Source organism: Microtus ochrogaster, chromosome 18 (assembly GCF_000317375.1).
Source record: "Microtus ochrogaster isolate Prairie Vole_2 chromosome 18, MicOch1.0, whole genome shotgun sequence".
Taxonomy (NCBI): Eukaryota; Metazoa; Chordata; class Mammalia; order Rodentia; family Cricetidae; genus Microtus; species Microtus ochrogaster.
The window spans coordinates 34,518,748-34,535,413 of NC_022020.1; the positions used below are offsets into that span (position 1 = coordinate 34,518,748).

General features: G+C 43.7%; 1 protein-coding gene across 1 annotated transcript in view; it reads left to right on the forward strand.

Annotated features, from left to right (window-relative positions):
* Window positions 1-16,666, forward strand: part of Lvrn (laeverin) — a 54,719-nt gene that overhangs the window by 7,536 nt on the left and 30,517 nt on the right. The window contains exons 2-6 of the mRNA XM_005356079.3: window positions 5,038-5,180; window positions 6,753-6,892; window positions 10,387-10,513; window positions 13,196-13,350; window positions 14,548-14,661. Coding sequence (XP_005356136.1) covers window positions 5,038-5,180; window positions 6,753-6,892; window positions 10,387-10,513; window positions 13,196-13,350; window positions 14,548-14,661 — 679 coding nt within the window. The remainder of the gene's footprint in view (window positions 1-5,037; window positions 5,181-6,752; window positions 6,893-10,386; window positions 10,514-13,195; window positions 13,351-14,547; window positions 14,662-16,666) is intronic.

The window sequence follows — 16,666 nt, forward strand, 5'->3', positions numbered from 1 at the left end:
GATCAAAGATAAGCAGTAGCTGGGAGAAAGTTAGAGAAAGGAAATGAGCAGGCTCCAGGGAAGGAATTACAGAGGAGTTATAAAAAAATTCAGATCTTTATTGAGATCACATAAAGGAGACAGTAATATGATCAACATTGAACACAGTGAACAGGGTCTGAAAGACTTCCTTGAAGTTGCTTTTACGCAACTTTGAGAATGACACACTCTCAAAAGAGAAAACAGAGCAATGCTGGGAAAGAATTTGAATTTCTCAAAACAAGGTCAGTGAACTGTAGTAGAAGGCACACGATGCTGATGTAAAGGGAGGGAGGAGGTAATTTCATAGCTGGGATGGGTGTTGAACTCATTTTGTGTGCACAATGGTTTCTCTGGGAGGTGATTGTGTTAACCATCCCATAGCTTTTGAAAACAAATGTGATCAGCATATCATGAAAACATGCTTCTATGCATATAAACAGCTTTGATTTACCCACTGTTCTTCACAGTTTACTGTGTGTTCCAACAAGACTAGGCACACATCCTCATACTAAGGCTGGATGAGGCAACCTAGTAGGAGGAAAAGGGTCCCAAGAGCAGGCGAAGAATCAGAGACACACCCACTGTTTGAGTCCCACAGGAACAGCAAGCTACACAACCATAACATATATGCAGAGAACCTAGCTCAGACCCATACAGGCTCCATGAGTGTCTCTTCAGTCTCTGTGAGCCCCTAGGAGCCTAGGTTAGTTGATTCTGTGGACCATGCTATTATGGTATCCTCAATCCCTCTGGCTCCAAGTGGCGGATGATTGACCATCGCTAAGTCATAAATACAGTCAGAGGCAAAAACAAGACAACCTTACCACAACAGTACACATATTTGCTGTTGATGCTCCCTTTACACCCCTGCATCTTTCCTCCCTGCTCTAGGACCTGATTTGTGGCAGACACCTGCAGTAGGGCAGGCATAGTTATCCATCTCTTGACTTTATGCTCCCATTCCTCCTTGCCCATCTTAATAACTACTGGTGCAGCATCCAGGGGTCTGGCGAGACAGGCACCGTAAGAAGAGGTTAGGTCACATGTGTGTACGTTTTAGTGGAACTAGTCCTCCTGTCATTTGCTCGCTCGAGAGCAGCACACGCCTTATTTTCCTAGCACACATATTTCTTTCGACACGTGCTAGCTTTCTTGCCATTTGTCTTTCTCCTATACATCCCTTGACTTAGCCAGAGATTATCTTATTGCTCTGCTTGGGTCATTAGTTACATCACTGGGTCCTCAGTCCAACAGTAAGGTACTGTGTCTCTACGCTGCTTCATCCTCTTGCTGGTGGCTCTACCGGACAGGATCCAGGAAAGGACCCACTATGGTTCACAGTGTCTTGGGCTGCAATGTTCCATGGAGCACGTTCATCCCCTAGGACTGCCTTGTTGCTGGAGGCGCAGCATTCGTCTGGCCCTGCCTCTGAAACAGCCAGCTGTTCAGTCACCTCTTAGGTCTCAGTGGGTAGGAGCAGAGCCCAGGCTTTGGGTCAGTTTCAGTTACTTTCAGGGTGAATGAGCACCAGCTTTATTCTGTCAGCTTTAAGAAGTATTCAGGCTGCTTTCTGAGAGTCTCTCTCCTCTCCATTAGCCCAACGATAGAGCTCGGTGCCTCCTTTCAACTCCCTGACAGCATGTGAGTGTTGGTAACAACCATCCACTGCCTGCTGAGACTTCTCTTCTCTGACTCCTCTACACTCCCTGACTCTCCTCTTACATCTGAGCTGTCTAAAGAGGAACCTTCTGAATCTCAAGTCCATTTGCTTCGTGGAACTTCCTAACCTAATTTGGCTATAATTCTTTCATTGGAATTTTGCCGCTATTATATTTTGTTGCCTGGTGGAAACTATAGTTTTCAGATCCTCTTACCCAAGTAATAAACAAACATGATTCATGGGACAGTCTTTGAACCACAGTCCAGTGGTTGAACATCTGGCTGCACTAAACGTTTGGATTTCTGGGTGTGGGTTGCATAAAAGTATTTAGGGAGTGGGATATCCTAACTCTTGAAGAATTTTACTTAAGCTCTGACCAGCTCTGTTGTTTAGCATTTGTTAGCAGACGATGTAGACATATGGAGCTCATAAAGTAACTTGGAATGAAATGATTTACCAAGTGCATGTAACTGATATCTCTTTAGTGGAAATAGACCTACTCTCCAAGTGCAGAACGCTTCTAGCTCCAGACAGTGGTGAGGCCATGATTCTAGAGCAAGAGGAAGGGGAAGACATTCCACAATGCTGAACCACTAGGAGGCAAATTCCCCTACAGCAATTCCTTCACCAGCCGCCCACTCCAGAGACTTAGCAGACACCATACTAGCATATTTCAGTGAGACCTGAAGGAAAGAGAGAATGGCAGAGCCTCCTGTGGTCAGAAGGCTAGACAGCATCTGTCTCCGTTGGCAGAGCGAGAAGGCAAAGATGCTCAGTGTGAGATTCCTAGATGTGTCATCCAAGATCAGGTGGCTGCTGCTAGCCTCTGGCCTTTGCAGTTAAGATGAAGAGCCCAAAGGGCTGTGAGTTGTAGGGACTTTTTTTCAAACTGTTTCCTGGACAGGGAAACAGTTACAGAAACTCCAGGCCAAGCCCTTTTCTTTCACTGGTCAGGAAACTTGAATCATGAACTTGGAAACATGGCTGTGTAAATCAGTGATGTTCTTCATGCTTGAGATTCATCAACTCTGTGAAGTCACGGCAGGGGAGATGCTGTCAAACTTCTCTTCTTATGGTTTGTGTTCAGCGTTTGGCTTCCTGAGTACCTGAAGATACTCTATAATGAGAGGTGCCTTTTCACATTATAGTATGCTCTTTGGCCCAAATGTCACCATATGTTCAGAGTGTTCTACAGTTTCGGGGGGTATGGACTTCCAAAAAAGTGTGGATGAACCCTTGAGGGGTTCATCCTTCTACCAGCTCCAGGTGACTTAAGCAGGACCACCTCATAGACTTTGTCTACATTTTCTTAGGTATGTTTTGCCCTCTTTCCCATGCCCTCTCTTAGAATCACGGTTTTAGAGATCTCAGTGGCCATTCAGACCATCTCTCACTACATCCACACATTCTATGGGAAAGATGTCTAGAGACTTTAAAATGTCTTTCTTAAAGCTACATGACTTTAATTTTTTTTTTAATCTCCTGATTTTAGCGGAGAACTCTGGTGACCAAAAAACAACCTACAATGTTGTTTCATTGTATCTCCTTTCAAACAAAGCAACCCAACTCATAAAACAGGCCATTTTGACTGTAACACACACTGCACAAGTATTTCAAGTCTTTTGTAAGTCTTAATAAAGCTGCCAATATTTTCTAACAGCCCCAAAGCTGAGCTAAACCTTATTCAACAGTTGTGAAGACATCTTCCATTGTAAATGACCCAATCAAAAAAGAAGAAAAAATAGACAGAACCCCTAGCTTCTGGTAGTTTGGAAGTGGGGAGAGAAAGATGATTTTGATTCAGTTTGTGGTCAGGTATAATTCTGGGCAACTTTGGATCATTAATGTCGATCAACTCACCTATGAGGTAATGGCCCTTGGGTCTTTTCTAAACTTCAGCAGTACTGAATACGTCTTGTTAGGTTGGAAGATGTTGGGCTCACAGGTGATTTGGTGTTCAGTTGTTCACGAATGATACATGAAATAGCATGTGCGCTCAAGTAGCAACCCAAAGGAGAGTGTCATATTTTCCACACAGAGAGTTGAAGCTCAGGATCCGCAAAGTGACTTTCCCAGAATGGCTCAGCTGGTAGCAGGGTGACCAGGCCTTGTAGCCAAATTGGCTACGGTGAAACCACAGGCTTCCTTCCAGCCTGGACAGGCAAGGCTATAATAAAATGAGGGAAATGAACAGGACAAACAGGCTGGCTGCAAATTATGGCTTTGCCACAGTAGCGTTTGGACACCCCAGAGGGCTGTCTGTGAGACGGTTCGTTCTTATTTTTCACGAAAGTTTCTGAAAGTCTTAACAACTTGAGTGCCCTCCTAGAGCTGTGCAAATTTTTTTTAATGTAAGAAAAGAGGCTCTTCTGCAGTGGAAGAGAGGTTCGCAGAGGTGAAAAAAGGACGGGACAGGCCCTCTCAAGATGTTTGTGTTAGTTTGGCTTTATTTATCTATGAACTGTCGACAAAAGACGGATGATAAGCCCAGGACCTCAGATGCAAGGGAAGTTCATATTTAACATTGTTCTCTACAGCTGGGTTCCCAGGGTGCTGAGTCTTGGCAAATGCAGTAACAAGACTGAGGAGAAAGCTTATTGCTGAGAGCCATGCCCTTCAGACACTCTGGCCGGATGTGCTGGGGGTGAACCTGACATCATGGGTTTTTTTCCCCCCTAAGCTTTCTGCTGTAAATCACCAGGGCATCATGGCAGTGTGTTATTCGTTGTAATTTTCCATGGGAGTAGGAGAAGCCACAGTCGGGATGTGGCAGATCTCTCTGCAACTGTAGGACATAGTGTTCAGTTGGTGCGTACCCATACGGTGGGCCCCCAGAGGGGTCCAAAATAGAACTATACGTTTTCAATTAGAAAGACGAGGGAACATTTGAGAAAGAGGGGTAGACGGAAAGAAAACGCAGAGACATTCTTTAGACTGCCTCGCCCTTTGGTGACAGATCAAAGCCACAGCCAAGTCTCAGAGAGACCGTCCTGGCTTTCCAAAGACCGACATTCCGCGAGTGTGTTTGTTCCTGCTTTGCCTGTGAAAGCTTCATGATGTAACGAGACAAAAATCACTTTGTGGTTTAAAGCTAAAGAGATCATTATTATTTTAGGTCTTACAAGAGCACAAGAGCCCCAAGATACTATAGAAATTGGAGAGAGGAGAGAGAGAGAGAGAGAGAGAGAGAGAGAGAGAGAGAGAGAGAGAGAGAGAGAGAGAATGAATGTGTGTTTTAGAGACGGCAGTGAGAAAGACAACACGATACAAGCTCTTTAATATACCTGGTTCAGCTATACCCCCCCAACCCCCCCCCCATTGATTTAAGAAAAAAAATTCCTCCAAATGTATTTCAGAGGCCTGATTGCAACTCAAATGGAACCAACATTTGCCAGGACTGTCTTCCCCTGTTTTGATGAGCCAGCTCTGAAGGCGACTTTCAATATTACAATTATTCATCATCCTGGCTACAAGGCTCTTTCCAACATGCCACAGCTAGGTAAGCAATGCTTCCTGCCATTGTGTAAATGTGAAAATGTGAGCTTTCATGTCCGCTTCTGTGGGCAGTGTGTTAGTGGCCTTCATCTGTTGTAACCGTGGAGAGCAGTGACACGAGCCAAGTGTGGACCCTCCCACTTAGAGAAGATAAATCCCTGTTCTTTCTCAGTGGGGATCTGGGGACATGATACTGCCTCTGCATGCTGACAGTCTATCTGCCCGTTAGTTAGTTCACAAATATGGGCCCTTACTGAGAACAGGCTGGTACAGTTGGTCTCAGCAGATGCACAGATATGTTTTATTCGCCTTGGGTGATTTTCTTACCTTGACTGCACTGGTTTCTATCTCTAAAGATCCAGAGACATGATATAAAAATCTTGACCTTCAGTTCCTTGGTAACTCTCTAGTGCTCAATTCATGTTGGTCTTGCAGCATTTATATGACTTTAATAAAAGAAAACTGAGGACAGGTTAGCCTCTTTATGGTAACCTGAGCAGTCATAATCTGCCCTAGTCTCCCTGTTACTATGTATTACCCCATGACATATCAGACAGTCAGCCCTCCCCAGCAGTTGAGTTTGCAATTTCAGGATTAGGCTCCAGACTGCTGCTGAAGATCCCTCTGAAACCCGATAAAGGGGGAATTGCAGTTTTGAGTCACTTTGGGCTCAGGTAGCTCTAGATTAAATGCTGCGAGATGTGTGCCAAACGAGGAAACAGAAGTTGGTGGAAAGAAAGGGTACCGACTGGGCAGAGGGCATACAGTGCTCACAGGCTTGACATTCAGTTATGTTCCCGTCACTCAGACCTACGATTCCGTCAGCGGACCCTTCAAATATACCTTTTATTTATTTAAAACTTATTACAACAATTGTATAGGTTTGTGGGATAAAGTGTGATAATTTGATTCATACATGCAGTAGGTAATGATCATAGTGGAGTCTTCATAATAATAGAAAATATTTTAAAGCTGTTCCAGGGATTGGGGAAATGGCTTGGTCAGTAAATGCTTGTCATAGAAGTGGGGGAATCTGAGTTTGATCTCCAGCACCCACGTAAAAAGCCGGGCATGGTCAGTGCAACTGTAATCTCAGTGCTGGGGAGGCAGAGGCAGGGGCTTCCCTGGGGTCTTGCTGGCCAGCCAGTCCAGCTGAAGTGGGGAGCTCCAGGTTTAGAGTCCCTGTCTCAAAAGACAAGATGGAGAGCAGTTGGCCAAGATGTTCTGTGCTGATCTGTGTAAACACGTGTGCACACTTGCACATACTCATTATGTACACACATAGATACTTTTGAACAGCATACTAATTTTGCATATTCTTGAGTTATAGTGTGACATTTCAGGGTAACTGACACTTTTATCTCCTTATTGCTAACTTGTGTTTGGATCCTGGATGACAGTGGTTCACAGTAACCTGATGTAGTGTTGATGGTTTAGATAGAGAAACCGGACCTCCTAGGCTACAGGGAGTCCCTAGAAAGGAGTGGTTGGTTGGCAACTGTCTTGACAAATTGTTTCTAGGTTGCGTTGCATGTTATCTAGGTTTACGGCGGTCTGGACTAAAATATTCCTGCAGGTCAGTCTGAAAGAATCGACGTGAATGGGAGCAGATGGATGGTCACTACCTTCCACACCACACCCCGTATGCCAACTTACCTAGTCGCTCTTGCTATATGTGACTTCGACCACGTCAGCAGAACTGAGAGAGGCAAGGAGGTGAGTAGCGAGGGGCCTGCACACAGGGAGCAATGTGCTGTTTGTATGTGTACCATATAACTTACTACCGTGTTCCTCTTCCCCCTGCCAAGTCCCATGGAAATGTGACTTCGTGGAATGGGGTGCACCAAGCTGGATATGGTAGCATACACTAGTAATCCCTGCACCTGAGAGCTCAAGGCTTATGAATTTTAGGCCAGCCGGGGCTACATAGTGAGATCCTATTTCTTCCCTTTTCACTAAATTAAAAAAATAAAGGGGGGGGGGAGGTTAGAGGCAAGCTATACTTTTCCACAAAAGCTCTATGTAACTGTTTCTTTGGGAAGACTGTACATCAAGCTCAGTCTTCAAGGCACGTTCTAAGCACCACCTCCTGTTTCTGCTTCCCCGGAGGGCAGGAGAGAACAGACTATGGTTGAGCTAGCCCTGGGAGATATGCTGCTTACTGGATGAGATTCAAAGTGTTTAGCAACCAGGATGGCCCTGGCACTGAGCGATAAAAGCAAGACGCTAACAAATCGCTGGTGTGGCATGTGTAGGCTAACTGTCATTCCCACTACAGAGCTAGGCCCTGTCCAAGACTTCCTCAGAGTCCTGGAAAGTGGGGGAGCAGCCTTTGGCCTGAAATTCTTCATTTTCATCTTGTTGTATTCTCATGAGAGCGTAAGATTTTTAGAAAGAATCTTGGTTTCCGTGACAATGCTTTCCACACATGCTCACTCCCTGTTATGGAATATGGAGGTAACTAAGGCCGGTGCCTTACGCCCAGTTCTTTCGGATTTTCTTGGCTTCGTTGGGTGAGAAAGGTCAAGCTGTACAGCTTGCTGAGCATCCCTCGGGCTGGGCTGAGATCTTCCAGGCTCATCCCATTGACGTATGGAGACAAGCAGGCTGGTGGTGAGTCAAGAGCCAGCCCTCCTCGCCTAATGAATCACTCACAGAGCGCTGGATGCAAGCAGCAGCTTATCATCCTCCCGAGCTGCTGGCTCCTGGCCCTGCTCCTCTTGCTGAATAATTACTAGGAGGTCCTTGACACTCACAGATGTAACACTGGCCTAGTCAGAAATCATAGCATAGATCAGTGAATCTGCTTAGGCATGATTTAGAAGCGTGGTTTGAGCCTGGCAGGAAGCAGCAGGCCTCTCATTTTCCATAGCTAATGAGAGACCCAAGGTGGTCCCTCATGCCCACACCAAAGAGCTTATGATCAGTCTTTGCAACCAGCAATTCCTCCAAAAGGATAAAATCAGTTTCTTCCTCGAAGATCACCCTATTATAAAGCATTCACGCTGCCGTAGAAACAAAAAGGAACAAGAGAGAGAAAATGAGGCTTGCATTATCAGCAGGAGGCTGTGCTTGGTCATGGCTGAGCACCACAAAGTGAGTAAATCTACTGGGTCTTCTATGAGATATGCAAAATGCAAGCTGGGACTAGTGTTCAGCTTATCCCAGAATTACCCGCTCAGTAAGAGAGTGCGTTTATGTAAAGCATGAGGGTAACAGAGAACACGCTGTGGGGATGAAGATGGCTAACTTGGTGGACTTGGGCAGCACAGGTATTTGCAAAACAATCTTCTCTGATGTCCAGATCTGCCATGTCCAGGGATGGCTATCAAAACTTACAGGTGGGGTAGCTGTGATTTTGAAGGAACTTTACAGCTACATCTAAAATGGTCCATATTGGCTTGTGTTTCTTGCTTCCTCCTAGGGGCTACACACTCTCCATCTCCAACATGAAATACCCATCATTTGTCTTGCTTTGGGCATGCAGAATGGTCATTTGTGGGAGGAGATCCATATACTGAAAATTAATGAGCAAGTATTCACTGTTGATGCTATTATTTTGCAAAAGACTACAGCTAACACCCAGCTCGTATCCACTAGCTCCAGCCTGTAGAATGTTTCTTCCAAGCCTAGTGGGGCTCCCAACTTTAGTCTCAGAAGCTATAAATTTAGTGGAAAAGCAGATCCAAGGCCGGAGCCATCTTTTTCAACTAAATGAGGCCTCTGCAACACCCAGGAGAAAGAAATCAGGGAGGGAATCCAGGCTAGAGTCTCAAAAACAGGTGGTTGCATTTTGTGAACAAGGAACATTCCCAAACTCTCACATAATAATAATAAAAAAAGAATCACATAATTCGAGAGAAACGTTCCAAAGAAACAAGAGCATGGTGAGATAAATCTGTTCCTGGAAAGCATGTGCCTCTGTGATGCTGTTGTTCAAGCTGAGCCTTTCTGGATAAGGTTCTGCAGAGAGCATTTCTTTAAGTGAACAGAACTCACAGAAGGACACACTTTGTCGTTCCCATGCCTCTAACGTTTGTCCCAAGGACTTTCATTTTTATGTGTCGTCCTTGGCATCAGCATTGACAGTTCTCAGTTCTTGAAAAATGACTGACAGAGAAAGGCTATAGAGCATCACTGCAGCCGTTTAGGTTGAAACAGGAGTGTGGTCACGAAAACTACGCAGATTCATTCTCGGGCACCAAGCAATAATGTGTTTACAGAAAAAGGACATTAAATGGCAGAGATGCCTTTTACCAGCAAACATGGGAACATCTTTGCCAAAGAGTGGAGACTATAACTCTCTAGCTTCAACAGGTTTAAAATCATAAGACTTTACAAGGTTTTTTTTAATTATGTCCTTTTCTTTTTTTTTATAAATTTATTTATTATGTATACAATATTCTGTCTGTGTGTACGCCTGTAGGCCAGAAGAGGGCATCAGATCTCATTACAGATGGTTGTGAGCCACCATGTGGTTATGTCTTTTTCTAATTAGAAGCTTTTGAGCTTCATGAGGTCCTATTTATTAATGATTGATCTCAATGTCTAGGCTATCAATGTCCTGTCAGAAATCACTTCTTGTGACAATGAGTTCAAGCCTATTCTTCGCTTTCATTTCAATCAGAGTCATGGTGTCTTTCTCTGATATCCTTGACCCATTTGAAATTGAATTTTGTGCAGGGTGATGGATAAGGGCCTGTTTTCATTCTTCTTCCTGCAGCTTCCAGTTCGACCAGCAATTACAGATTTTCAAAGTAAAAGTTAATGTAACATACCTCTGGGGGACTCACTGTTAGTACTTTGCTTACTGGGATTTTCTCAGCACGTATATGAACTTAAACATATAAGCACTGTCTTAGTTGCTTTTTTATTTCTGAGACAAAGCGCCATAACCAGTAGACCAGAGGGAGGCTCACATCTTGATCCGTAAGCAGGAGGCAGAAAGAGAACACTGGGAATATTGCAAGTCTGTGGAAACATCAAAGCCCATCCCACAGTGACACCCACTCAACAAGGCGTACCTCCTAATCCTTCCTAAACAACATGGGGACCAAGTATTTAAATATATGAGACTGTGGGGACCATTCTCAAACCACCACAGGCAGACAGCTTCTTCCACAGTTGACAGGGAGTTGAAACGGACAAGGTGACAGTTTTCTGTCTCAAGTATTGCTCTACCTAATTGTTGTGTAATTGTTCCAATTTAGATCCGAATCTGGGCCCGGAAAGACGCCATTGCAAATGGAAATGTAGACTTTGCTATGAACGCCACGGGTCCCATCTTCTCATTTCTGGAGGATTTGTTTAATATCAGTTATTCGCTTCCTAAAACAGGTGAAACTTTTAAAACATCTTCAATGCACAACGTTTCTGTTTTGCAGGCCCTGAGTCGAGAGCACATGAACATCCATGAACCTCCAAGGGCATATTGGTGCCATTTAGCTTTTATTTTGGTCTTAGCCTCATGACTGTTCACCATGGTGCTTGATAGCTCCCAACCCAAAGAGAGATCTGCCCGTGCTTTCTCTGTTGGGGGCTATGCATCTTGCACCATTTTTATTTCAGCCCCCTCGTGGGTGTTTGGTGGTTCCTTCTCTAGACGGGGCTTTTTAAAACTCTCTCATACTTACAGATAGCACTGGGCAGTGCTGGGCTCTGGATTCTTTCAGCTAATGAGCTAGCAAGACTTTAGATATTCTCTAGCAGTGACTCATCGGTTTAGTACTGGCTCTTATCTATAGGTTTCGCCATAAAAATTAGAATCATGCATGAATGTAATACGATCCTTGAGGATTTGTGTAAATATTTGATCTCTCATAGATCTCATATGATCTCTCATAGATCTCATATGATTTGCCTATAAAGTTTTGCAAACTGCTCAGCTCAGACAGTTGCTCAGTGTGGTTTTCTTTCTTCTTCTGTTTAAATTGTGCCTGTCATGTAAATTTATTTTCTTCCTCCATGTTTCCGAAATCTTGGGAACACTATGCTCTGCCTACACAGGCAGATGGTAGAAGAGGGTGGGGAGAAAATATTTGGGCTGTGAGGCTCTGCAGAGTCTCTGCTGTTCAAGCATTTTAGTTTAGGGGAGGATGTAGGGCGGAGAGTGGGGGAGCAGCTTAAGCCTGGTCAGAAATCCCATTTTGCCTGACAGGTAAGGAGCTGGCCGCAGCAGGCATCTGAGCTTGCAGACCAAGTTCCTAACTCTTTCATGCTAGAGGAGGTTAAGGTAGCTAGTTCTTGCCAGTAAGACAAACACACAAATATGCACATTAAGGAAGATTCCAGAGTAACCCTTGTTCTCCCATGGCATCCTGACCATTCAATGAGACACTGCAAGGCACTTACTGTCTTTACACTCCTACTGGTTGCTAGTGCACATCTGTCGGAAAGTCCTTACGTGGTGTCGCCCTCCAGCCTGTCCTCCTACGTGCAGCCAGAATCTTTGCAGAGAAAGAACCGATCGTGTTTAAGTCCTCTTTAAAATTTCTCTGTAACTTCTCACAGCCATGAGGATGGAGTCTGAATCCCAACCATGTCTTTACAATGATGTACTTCCCGGCTATGATGGGTGCCCTGCCACAGTCTCTGCGCCCTCCTCGATCCTCCAGGCTCTTCACACCTGATGCACTGTGCTCACCTTGGAATGTCTTTCACTTCATTGGATAATTCGCCTTTCCTATTTGTTAGCTCAGACAGAAAGGTCTTTGGTAGGAGACTCTCTTTGATGGAGAGTAAGACATGCACTCAACAGAAGACCCCACAGCAATGAAAACCAAGTACCCTTTCTAAAGCTTAAAACACAAGAGTGATTTTATATGATGAAATAAAATAGAATGTATAATTTTTTCAAAGCAGGGGAACAGTAAATACAAAACATGACAGAAGACAGCATATGAAGTTGAAAAATTTATCATCTGGAATTTTGCAGAGAAAACTGGTCAACCTCAGTCAGTTCTAAAGGGTTAAGTGTTAGACCCACAGTTGCTTCTATTGTTATTTTGAAAAATTAAATGTTTGTATAAAATAATGTAGGATCATGTGGGAATGAATGGTGATAATTTGTTTTTTTAAAAACCCAATGATTTTGCTTAAATTGTATTCATTTGAAAATTTAAATTATTTTTTTAAATGGTCATTAGAAGAGGCCTAGCAAGGGGGCTCAGTAAGGAAAGGCACTTGCTGCCAAGCTTGACAACCCAAGTTCAATCCCAGGGATCCACAGAGTGGAGGAGAAAACTGACTCCCATGGGTTGTCTTCTGCTCTCCATACGTGTGCCATGGCACTTGCACCCACCAACCCCCCCACATACACCCAACACACACACACGTACATATGTACACACATGTGCATGCAATTACACAGATACATACACATGCATGTAAAAAGATGTCATTTCAGGAAATTAAAAAAGTAGTCAACCAGTATCTAAAATATATGATTTCTTATAGCTGTCAGGGCGAGATTCTGAGTGCTGGTTGCATTCATCCTTTGAGTAGAGGGTTTCCTGGGAAAGCAAAAAGGATTAGCTAGCAGAGGAAATCTAGGGTTAGCAAACAGAACTGAGTTGGGCAGGGCAGCACAGTCTTTTGCGAGGGAAGTGTATGGGATTGGGATGAGATGTGTGTTGGGGAGGAGTCTAGAGGGTTGGGCAATGTCACTAAGTCTGACGCCTGTCCCGAGGCCTGCTGACCCATGGGACTGGGAAAGAGCAAGGATTTCACCCATTTTGTCTTATTGTTGCATTTTGAGCTCTTTCTAGATTTGAGGTATGAATCTTTTATCAGTAGTATTTGATCTTTCTTTGCTTTTCATATGGTTGTGATACTTATATTCTGATTTTCATTTTCAGTGTTAGTTTTTTTTAAAAACAACCTTTTCTTCAGTCAGTTTACAAGTTTCCTCTAACCTTTATTTTTCAGTAGCCTTATGACTTTATTTGGATATAATTTATAGCTAAAACAATGTTTTATTAGAAAAGATGATTTAATTTTTCCCTTCTTAAATCCATTTAGATATAATTGCCTTGCCTTATTTTGACAACCGTGCCATGGAAAACTGGGGGCTGTTGACATTTGATGAAGCATCCTTGTTGCTGGAACCAGATGATGAACTGACAGAGAAAAGAGTCAGGATCTTGGCTGTTATCGCCCATGAAGTTGGGCACCAGGTACATGGTGAAATATTCGTTTGTATTTCACAGGGAAGTGTTTTCTAGCTGCTTTCCTCAAGACAGCAAAACCAAGAAATACCAGCCACACACCACATTTTGGGGCAGAGGGGTGTTTCATGAAATGTACATCTGTGTGTTAAACAAGAAAGGTCTGTATGCTGTCCATCAAGCTGAGTCCGACCCACTGAAGCATTGTGAACCTGGTTAATTTTATTCTGGAAGAGGCTCAGCGAATGCAGCCCGGATGTCGGTGAGGGGCATAGGAGGGCTCAAGCTGTATCCGCAGAGGGTGTAACAAGGCTGCACACTGTTATCTCTGTGTACATCATATTGGGATCTTAAGAGGGCAGGCATTTGACTTGATGGAATGTCTCCCACCTACCTTCTAGTCTATTCCATTAACACAACTGTGTCAACTAAAAAATAACCTTAACTGTGGCAGCGGCATTTTCTTAGATGTGTGTGACCCCATGTCTTAAGACCAAATAACACCGGGGTTACACAGTCCACATACTCCTGTGAATTTTGATCAGTTCTCTCAGTGTCATTTCTTATTGTCACCCAAGTGACGTTTTTAAAAGCATACGCTGCTAACAACTGCCGTAAGAATTTGGTTAGATAGCAGGGTATGGTTCTGTTGATTTGGGGAGTTGAGTTTTTCTTTCCAAAGACGTCTATCCTTTCTCTTGCCCTCTTCTGCCTGAATAGAAAATAACGCAGCTGCAACACATTACAGAGTATACATGTGTTTGAGCGACTTGTGTGTGGTGTGGATCAGATCACAATCTAAAACATAGTATCATCTGCTTACAATGAAGTCCCAGTTAGATGGTGAGGTGCAAGCTTAGCAGGGGGTAAGTGAGAGCCCAGGACTTCAGCTTCCTTGAACTAAACGCAACTGGTGGGCCAAGCCAACAGTTTCTATTCGGTGAGCCAGCCTTGTGCTTAAAGATCAGTTTTAAAGCAAAGCCTGCTTCCAGTGACCAGAAGTGGCACAGCCAGTTCTGAAAAATGCATGGCTGATACCTCCTCGTGTGAAACAGCAAGCCGTGTTTGGGAGCCCTGCTTTCAAGTTCTGTTATTGATGGCAAACGACATGTACGGCTTTTTGTCATCTTGCCTCCTTAGTGGGTATCTGCAGCAAAGATAATTTCAATTTCAGAAATGCCTTCTTCTCTCTCATATCTTCCGAAGTGGTTCGGGAACCTGGTGACCATGAGCTGGTGGAACAATATCTGGCTCAACGAGGGCCTTGCATCTTATTTTGAACTTGGAATAATTAACTACTTCTATCCAAAACTTCCGAAGGTAAGAAATTTAAACATTTACCCCCAATGACAAAAATATTATGTATTCATTGTTGAAAAATCTATAAAACACAGACAAATCTAATAACTACTAAGTTACTAAAACACTTATCAAAGGTGAGTCATACTGCCTTGTATGTGTTTTTTTCTTACAAGTTTTTTACTTTTAAATTTTGTTTAAAGTGACATTTATACCAAAACTCCTTTAGGCCTAAAAGTTTTGATATTAAGCTGGGTGGCAGTGGCGCACGCCTTTAATCTTAGCACTGGGGAGGCAGAGGCAGGCAGATCTCTGTGAGTTTGAGGCCAACCTGGTTCCAGGACAGACAGGGTTTTACAAAATCCTGTCTTGTAAAACCAAAATATTTTTTGATATTTGCTTACTTATTATCGCGTGTGGCAGGCTGCACACACCATGGCATACATGCGGTGGTCAGACGACAGCGAGAAGGAGTCTGTTCTCTCCTTCTGGCATGTGGGTGCGGGGGTTCAAACTCTGGTTGCTAGGCCTGGGGGCAAGTATCCTTCCCCACTGAACCATCTTGTCAACCCTGTTTGGAGATTTCTATGCTGGTATGGTAGGGTGGCTTAGTGGGTAAAGCTACCTGTGCAAGTCTGACAACCTGATTCTGATTCTCAGAACCTACGTAAAGGTGGAAAGGAAGGACCCAGTTCTGTGTACCGCCATATACATTGTGTACATCAGAACAAATTAAAAAGGTTCTAATGTGCCTTCACCCCACATGTCACCATGGGCAGTTCTATATATTATTAAATCCACTTGGAAATCAAGACAACATTTTCATATTTTTGAACACACCATATCTTGGAAGTGCTGAGATGGAGCACCCACTTAGCATCCTGAACCAGAGCCATAATCCAGAGGACCTGGATTATGCTCCCTTCCCCAGGCTGTCACTCCGCAGTGCTCTTTTCCTTCCCTGCACTGAGCACAGGTTCTGTTGTCCCAGAAGGGAGTTCAGAGATCATTCTGTAGAAGCTTCAGCAATTTTCCTGAGATCATTTCCTATCTGGGACAGAGTTGGCTTTGAAGCCTTGGGGTCTGGGCTAGTCTGATGGCCAAGAAGATGATCAGGAAGAGAGTGCTGGGTTTGCTGCTCACCAGTTCTTCAAGACCCAGGGTCTCATGGGCTCTCAATCTCCAGTTCTGACTTCTCTGCCTTTCTTTTTCTGCCTAGTTCAGGGAAGCAGCAGGCTTGGTGATGGGGCTGACAGCATCTTTCCTGTGTGTAAGCATGGCTCTGACCCTAAACCCCGGGCCTCAGGCGTGTTAGACAACAGCTCCACCACTGAGCAGGACCCCTGCATCCCACATGTCTTTCATACCACCATGAGAGGAGATGCACAGGAATTTCATGCAGTCATTGAACGGGGTTCCTGACTGTTGCATACTATGCCACAACTGTTATTAATCTACACTCGTGTGCAGGTAGAGAATTGTAGACATTACTTGTTCGGAACAACAAATGTTGATGGTTAGCTGTCGTAAAGCAGGCTTTATTCACTGGGCGTTTTGCTAAGAACTATAAATTAATGTAGTCTTTAAAACAACTAAGTGAGGACAGTGTTGTTTTCCCTGCTCTGAGATGGAGAAACTGAAAGCCAGAGATCAATGTACTGACTTGCGTGAGTAAAAGAACCGTTAGGAGAGTATTGATGGTCCGTTGTCTTGACAACGGTCCATTCATTTATCATAACCTTTCGCTTTTCGTAAACGTTTTATCTGTTATACTTGGGAAAGAAGAAATCCATCTGTGACTGACCAAACTAAGTTTGGCTTTGCTTCCTTTCAGTTTATCTCTCTGCTCATTTTTAACATAACGATTGTTGTAATATAACAAAATGTTGATAAGTAGGACATTTTACCTCTATGGGAAATATTATATTAAAATCAACATTGTGATAATGATTATCTTAGGGCATGAATGATGGGAGTTTTAAAATTTCTGCATTATAATAGTAATAATTATATATAAGCTTGTATA